Source organism: Amaranthus tricolor, chromosome 4 (assembly GCF_026212465.1).
Source record: "Amaranthus tricolor cultivar Red isolate AtriRed21 chromosome 4, ASM2621246v1, whole genome shotgun sequence".
Taxonomy (NCBI): Eukaryota; Viridiplantae; Streptophyta; class Magnoliopsida; order Caryophyllales; family Amaranthaceae; genus Amaranthus; species Amaranthus tricolor.
This window is the reverse complement of record NC_080050.1, coordinates 22,932,108-22,940,041: the sequence shown is the minus strand read 5'-3', so window position 1 is coordinate 22,940,041 and position 7,934 is coordinate 22,932,108. Positions and strand designations below refer to the sequence as shown.

Below are 7,934 nucleotides of genomic sequence, written 5' to 3'. Positions count from 1 at the left end.
TGAGACTTGTTGAAAACTTAGGTTATAAGGCTGAAAAGTTATTTGATTTAACATTAAAAAGGCTATTTTATGATTAATAATAATTGAAACTTTCGTATAAAATTAAAGTAAAATTAAATAAAAAGATAATATAAACTTTTTTGGTTTTAGTTTTCATTTTAGTTTGTTGATTGCACTTTAATAAAAAAAGTTTTTATAGTTTGATTAAAGTGTAATTAACAAATTAAAACAAAGACTAACCAATTAATTTAAGACGAAGAAATTACATTAAAGGCGATTTTTAAATGGGCTCACTTTGATGTATACTTATTATATACCAAAATATTAAAAATATGGGCATATGGTTAATGGTTGGAACCTTAAGTATGGAACCTTCATTATTATGGCACATCTGTATTTATTAACGGTAAGTCGAATTATTTTGACGTAGCTCCACCCTTACAATACTAATACACACCATTTATGATGATTAAGGATTATTTTGACGTAGACCCATCAATGGATTATTGTTGAACCGACCAAACTATGTATTTTATACTCGATTAAGAAAAGTGAGTGAGTAGGTATTTTGGTGAGATATTATTAGTGGGACTATGTTTTTTAGTGGAATAATGATAGGTTTTGATATAGGAAATACATTGTAGGTTTTAGCAGGATATACGAGTTTGATTTAATGAAACAGATTAAAATAGTTACGTATATGGGGCAAAATACGAGTTTGATTTAATAATAAATGAAATTGCCAATAAAAATCAACTTTTGTTTGATCCGCTTAATTAAATTTACCTATTATTTATTTTTAAATAAACCCACCTATTAGATATATTTGATAAAAATAAACCCACATTTTATTATTATAATCATCTTTAAAGTTTATTTTTGATCAAATAATTAGGAATAAACAATAGTTGAGTTTATTTCCAACAATTATACAAAATACCCTATTTATTCAAAAATAATTAATAATTGAGTTTATATTCGGCGAATTGAGCTGATTGATTTATTTTTTTACAATTTCCGTAATTAATATAGTATAGGTTGGTTGACTAAGATGCGGAGTACAACCAATGAAAGGTCCATCTGATCCTACAAAACTATGGTTGTAACCAACTGATTCTACTTGTTGTTACTGATAGTAAGATATGTGGTCTTATGTTTTGGTAACAACTTAATGAGTAGCTTTGTCTGCCCACTTGCATCATCTTCTAATTGTTGTGTACTTAAAAATATTCATGAGTGTACAGCAATCTACCTTTTGTCACTAAGCTATATATGGGAATGAGTGTAGGAAAAGGATAATATCATGTAACCGTAACCTGTAAGCTATCTAGCTACATAATATTTATAGTCCAACATTTCATGCTGAATTTTGTAGTGACTTGAGAATCCAGATGGCACCTACAAAAATTTTATTAACCCTAATTTTCTTTCTTTATATGGTCTTTTTTAATGTTTGTAGTAGCCATCAACACGGTAATACGTCTACAACTCTACTAAATCTTAGTCCCGAGATTGATAACCAACATAATGATACTAGTTTAAATTATACTCGAGTTAACTTTAGGGACAATAAACCCCAAAATGGAGGAGGTGGTGGCGGAGGTGGTGGAGGTGCAAATAGTGGTGGTGGCGGAGGAGGTGGCGGCTATGCTTGGGGATGGGGTGGTGGAGGTGGAGGTGGAGGAGGTGGTGGAGGTGGAGGTGGAGGTGGTGGAGGAGGATGGGGTTGGGGAGGCGGTGGAGCAGGGTGGTGGAAATGGGGACCTTGTGGTAGAGGGAGACAAGGAGGAAAGGGACATGTTGCAAGGAAACGAGGGTTTGGTAGGGGAAACTTTGCAATGGGAGAATTTGCACAATGCATGGGAGAAGGGAAGTGCAAAGGAATGAAGCTTGCTTGCCCTCTTCACTGCGGTGGCCCTTGCTTCTACGATTGCCTATACATGTGCAAGGCTCATTGTCGACACTAAGCTTTAGTTCGACCAACGTAGGGTTCCCTCCTTGCTCTCCCTGGTTTGGAAATTTTTCTCGCTAATAGTTGATTGTTCTGTATTAGTGATTGGTAGCATGTTTTACTTTGATAAATATCACGAGTTTACTCATTGGTAATAGTTGATTGTTTTGTATTAGTAATTGGTAGCAAGTTTTATTCTGAGATCAATATCACAACTGTACTTTTTTGGTACTTGTATTTTGAGTCTTGGCACTTTTTGGTACTCAATATTTTGGTCTTAGCATGGGTCACTTACCATTTCAAAATCTTTTCAACTAAGCATACCCTCAAGTAAGTATTATCAGAAACTTGCGTATAACCAAAAGCATTAAAGCTTTTGCCAAGCCACCATTGAAACCTAAAAAAAGGGGTTTTAGAATCATCAAAGCAAAAGTGTATTTTTCATAAACGAAATTGTTCTACATGAGCCATAATAAGTCCTGAAAACACAGTAGATTTCTCGACTAACTTAGTGTTTTCTAAAAAGTAGTATCGCATTACAAATCAGTCGTCTCTGTCAGCATCCTCTATCTCTTCATCCTCAGGAACTCCACGAAGATACATGACATTGTTGCATCTACTCAAAATACATAACTGCGTTAGTATTGTTTAATAAGGCTGCAAAACAAGATAAATGACTTTGCAACTATTCAGCAAACAAATACGTATTGACGTATTGTGATTAAATCATGGTTTAAAGAGTTAAATTTGCAAAAAATATACTTCCAAGTTCCATGTACACATAAAAAGGGTTTATCCTGGCTTGAAAATGAAATCTACTTTTACTCTATAAGTTTGGGATCCTCAAAAATATACTTACTTCACATCATCTACTTTTCCTCTCTACTATTATCACTCTCCTCACGGCAAGGTTGGGATGGAACTAAAAAGTACTTCCATTGGTTTTTAATAATTGCAAAGTGACAACATTTCAAGTAATGAAAATCAGACGGAGTAGTTATAAAAACAGGATAATTTAATACCAATCACAAAAAATGAAGGTGAATCAAAATAGGGTGATAGAATGAATAAAGATAGTGGGCGTGTGACGAGAGTTACCCCCTGCCTCCCCTTCCTCTTCACACAATCGCTACCACATTCCCCTATCACTGGCTTCATATACCCTTAAAGCATGACCATATTCAAGTATAAATTTGATCACGGCGCCTCAAATCAATATTACCTTAAGTTGGGATGTAGGGGGCGTATTTATAATCGATATAGAAGAGCAAAGAATAGCATGAAATTAGTTTTGCAGCAGCAAATGTCTCGTGAAAGCTATAATTACCTGATGAGAATCTCCCCAAGGTCTCCAGTTTTCTGGCCCTCAATATATTCTTCCGTGTTTGCCAACTGCAGACAGCAACTATGAAAGTTAACAATAGAACAAATGAAAAAGCAACTATAAACTTTTAAAAAATGATTGAAAAACAGTCTGAAAAGGGTAGTTGATGTTGGAAAGCACCTGTAGGTTCATGTAGCCATCAACTGACACAAGATAACCTGCAAGATGCAATAAGAAAAACATTATCATTCTGAAGGCCAATCAAAAGGATGACAAAATTATGAATACAGTAACATCCCAAGAAAACTAAAAGCAAAGCATAAGTTATCGCCTCTTCTTTCTGTTTGATTAACATGGGCCTTGGGGGCACAACCGCACAAGTTTATATAAGACTATAAGTGATAATAAAACAGACAGACATAAAATAAAAACATGTAAAAAACAAAAAATGAAAATCGAAGGAAATGAGAGTGAGGCTGCATAACTGAAAACAAATTTGTGATCACAAAAAATTACCTTTGTATTCCATTCCCCACTTCAGTTTCACTATAACTGGCTTTCCAGTCAAATTGTTCAAGAAAGGTTTAGGGTTAACAGGCACAGTCTACAAAAGAAAAAGAATGAGACATGATTAAAACAATTATTGTAAATTAAAAGGAAATTCAAGCATATAACCAAAAAGAAAATAATGTTCAAAAAGCTAATTTCCTAGACCTAATTTCCATTGCTCATTCCCTGTATTATTTCCTTGTTTCAGGGGAATTGCAGCCGATGCCATCTGCATCTACCATACATACTCTATTTTTCCATTTTCCATCAAGTGACAAAATTAATATCGTAAGGGTGACAAGGGACCAGGACATAGAAATCCATGTGTATAAATTTAGGGGCAGAACGTTGGAATAAGGAAAACCCCAGATAAAACTAAGATTTACTATATTTATAGTCCAGTAAGGATTAAGGAACAGTATAATTTCTAAGAAGATAATTCAATTTCAGGATTTGGATCAAATCGGCAAATGAAAACATAAAAATATCCCAAAACCATTTAAACATAAAGACATCCCAAAACCATTTGTTTAATGATATTGCACTTAGCAAGGAAAACCATATGATGTGGAATAAGAAACCAATTTGACAATGGGTTGTAAATCAGCATTACAAAGTAGATCATAAAAATAAATTAAAATAATAGTAATATTTTCCTTGAGCTTGTGACCAAGGACTCAGAACCATCAAGTTTATCAATCAAATTAGATCAAAATAAATGCATTAAATTGCATTTGAACCTACTGCACTGACAAGTTCAACTTAATTCAGTAGTATATATTATAGTAAATGCCAATAAGAAGACCTTAGATCCACAAAATGAGCTTTACAACAGGACCGCAAACATGAGAAGAGTGAGTACTTACAGCCATTTAGCTTCACAGTCAACAGTGGCCTGCAGTCCTGCAGTAAGTTCGGGGCAAGATATTTCAGTGTCCAATTCAAAACAATTGATAAATAGAGAAAAATTTGAAAATCTACTTTGATGATCATCTTATAACACATGGTCAGAACAAAAGAGTGGCAAACCATGAACACTACCAGCAATTGAACGCAGAACAACAACAATACAAAAACAACAATGTCAAAGCCTTAACCCCAAGACAGCAACTGAACGCAAATGAAAAATAAATTTCAAAAAGCTATCTCTTCTTGTTCTTCCAATAACTTCTGACTTTCCATTTACTGGTTGGTACAAGAACATAATTTGGACCTTTACTGTTTTAACGAAATTAAGATACAGTAAATAAAATGAAAGGTGTGATCTTTTTGTTCAATTGGGTGAATTTCAGAATGAATTATTCAAAAGCAAATAAAAGCAAATAGGGCAAAAGCAAAAAGTCAAATATGAACCAAGACCAAGATGATCCAGCCTGATGTCCATCAGATTCGGAAGGAAAAGAGATTCTCTTAGGTAATGAATCAAGCCCCAAAAGAATACACGAAAATTATTATATCCATGCTCATTATGGACCATATGAAGTGTTTGGATACATGAGATGAAGCTGAAGGAGCCGAAGAGTGCACTAAGGCTGAGTTTTCGTAACTTGAATGGCACCAACCAGTATATGTTCTGGAAGGAGTGAGCTTCAGTGATTACTTTAGTGAGTCTTCACCACAACAAGCAAGTAGAACACATGAAGTCATACTACAGCCACTGAACAAGACCAAAACTGTGGCAAATTGTTCCTTTTGTCTTTGTCACCAACATTCAATGTTGATACAGCGGAATTATGACCATCACTAAAGGCAAAGTAAAATAGAGAAAAACATCGGATAATTGGGTAACAAAATTTGGAGTATGGATAATCAGAATTTCTCACTAAATTTTAAAAAGTAACCATTTCAACTCATAAACACACAAGAACAAGGCTTTACAAACTCAGCATATCACCTATTCGACAAAATGACTGAACGAAAACAATACGCTCCCATCAATAATTTAAGATTGCAGACAAATCCCAGAGAAAAATAAAGCAATTTATCTTAATAAACACTGTAACCAACATAAAATTCGTCCAAAAGATTTAGCAACTTGGTTTTCATGAACATGTAATTGAAAATAGAAACCCTAGCATAAATCTCTAACACTAAACTAACAAAACTTGCCACTTCCTGTAAACCCAAACAAAAGTGTATATATTCAGAAAACATCACCCCATAAAAAACGCACTATAAAAGTTGAAGCTACTCAATACATCCAAAAAAGTACATGAAGAAACGCAGTGGAGGCGCGAGACTAATGAACTACTCAATACTGAAGCAAGAAGAGACTATATGAGTTGAACAGTATACCTGCGAAATCGATTGTAAATGAAAACCTATGAGCTCTAGGATGATAACAACTTGGAAGAGGGGAAGACGACCTAAAAAATGCGGAGAAAATTGAAGGTACACAAATTGTGCGAAAGAGGGAAATTGGAAGATTTAATGAAGATGCATGAAAAAACCTGACAAATTCTTTAATTAAGCCGTTTAATTAATCATTTTTTAACTTAATTAATCATTTTTTTAAATAAAACATTAATTAAGCTGTTTATATTGGTCAATCTCACGATAAGATGGTTTTTGTTGAATCAATCAGGCTCTTGAGGAACAAGTCCGCCTTTGGTCGAATTGCGGGCTTGTCTCTTGGCTTGTAGCCCATTTGAGTAGTATTAGATTATTTTTTTTTTGAAATGATTTGAGTACAATTAGATTACTAGTGGAAAATCGAAAATTTGAAGAAAACAAAAATAACTTTTTTAATAAAAAAATTAGAAAAATTATAAAACTTTAGCTTTTAAAGTCTTTTGCTATGATCTATGTTATTTAATTATTTACGTGTTCATTTATAAATAAAATAAAACATACATGATTTAGGCCCTTAAATAATATTGAGTTATGTTTTTTCAAAATAAACACCAATAAAAACCTTTATCATTAGTGATCGATTATGCTCAATCAGGGTGTTGCTAACTAGTTTAGGTGGAAACAGAGAAATTTGGTTATACTCAACAATATCATTAAAAGGGTTTGGGGTTTTGAAGCAAAGGGATATGAGTTTGATAAAGAGTTATCGTCTATCCAGCAAGAATTGCATGTATTGTAATTAGTAAAAATGGGTTTGCTTACCTTGCTAAATTATTTTTTAAGAGTGGTATTTAAGTCTGCTTATGGAGTATCATTTTAAATAGAATGTTGGAATCAATTAATGCATAAGGGACAATAAAAAATTAGATAAAGTGTTTATGACTTGTGTTATTTTAAATTGTTTAAAAATATTTAAAGTTGTATCATGATAAACATCATATATTTTACATTTTGTTTATTTTATTTGTAGATGGCTAATAATTTAAACATACTTACATTATTTTTGGTCTATTGTCTTGAAAAAAGATACACAAAAAACAACTTCCTTGTGTGGTAAAGGAAATAGTTCTTAAATCATGAACTTATATAAGATATACTTAAAGTCTAAAATCTCTATTAACCCAATCCTAATTTGTTTGTTAATGACAAGATGGTTTTTGAAACTACAGTTGTGAATTCTTTATTTATCACATGTTTGATGGCAGCATCTATGATTCTTAAACTGCAAAATAATTTGAGGATATGGAAGTCTTGACATCCGCACTCAATTTCAAGGTATGTTTTAGAAACAAGCTAAAATTAAGAGATGTGAGATGTTCAAGGCTATAATTGATAGCCAATTCAATAAAGGTGAGTCTTTTTCAAGATGAAGATTCATTTTGAAAATGCAAAATACAAAATACCTTGACGTTGAGTTTTACAAGACACTTATTTTAAAATATTACACTTGCTAAAAAGTGATTGGTATATTCAAAATTGACAAACAAGCAATTTGAGAAATCAAAAAACGATGTTAATCTTATGGTTCAATAAGTGAAGAAATTCTTCAAGATAAAGGGAAAGTGAAAAAAATATTTGAACACTAAGGCAAAAGCAAAGTTGTTCTCAAAGCCATAGTGGATCCAGAGCTCATCTAGATCAATGGGATTTATTGCGATATTAGGGATTATTAGAAGTAAATTTGTTTAAAATACGCTAAAGACAAGAAGGATGTCTACATTGCTTCTACTCTAAGTATTTATGTGATAGAGATCAAGC

The 7,934-nt window shown here is 32.8% G+C and overlaps 2 protein-coding genes across 2 annotated transcripts; one reads left to right on the top strand and one right to left on the bottom strand.

The window, feature by feature from the left end:
• Positions 1-1,326: 1,326 nt before the first annotated feature.
• LOC130811536 (glycine-rich cell wall structural protein) lies at positions 1,327-2,211 on the top strand. The gene has a single exon (XM_057677861.1). The coding sequence runs from the start codon at positions 1,392-1,394 to the stop codon at positions 1,965-1,967; it is 576 nt and encodes a 191-aa protein (XP_057533844.1). The 5' UTR covers positions 1,327-1,391; the 3' UTR covers positions 1,968-2,211.
• A 163-nt stretch (positions 2,212-2,374) lies between these two features.
• On the bottom strand, positions 2,375-6,271 carry LOC130811537 (probable small nuclear ribonucleoprotein F). Its single transcript, XM_057677862.1, has 6 exons — positions 6,120-6,271; positions 4,691-4,727; positions 3,792-3,879; positions 3,456-3,493; positions 3,279-3,343; positions 2,375-2,567 (listed from the first exon to the last, which is right to left on the bottom strand). The coding sequence occupies exons 2-6, from the start codon at positions 4,694-4,696 to the stop codon at positions 2,495-2,497; spliced, it is 270 nt and encodes an 89-aa protein (XP_057533845.1). The 5' UTR covers positions 4,697-4,727; positions 6,120-6,271; the 3' UTR covers positions 2,375-2,494.
• Between the last annotated feature and the right edge of the window lie 1,663 nt (positions 6,272-7,934).

Bases quoted from the DNA above. Each gene is read 5' to 3' on its own strand.
- LOC130811536 (XM_057677861.1), top strand. From the start codon at position 1,392: ATGGCACCTACAAAAATTTTATTAACCCTAATTTTCTTTCTTTATATG.
- LOC130811537 (XM_057677862.1), bottom strand. The intron at 3,494-3,791 runs GTAATTTTTTGT...TGCATCTTGCAG, and splicing joins GTGGGGAATGGAATACAAAG to GTTATCTTGTGTCAGTTGAT. The intron at 2,568-3,278 runs GTAATTATAGCT...TATTTTGAGTAG, and splicing joins CTTGGGGAGATTCTCATCAG to ATGCAACAATGTCATGTATC.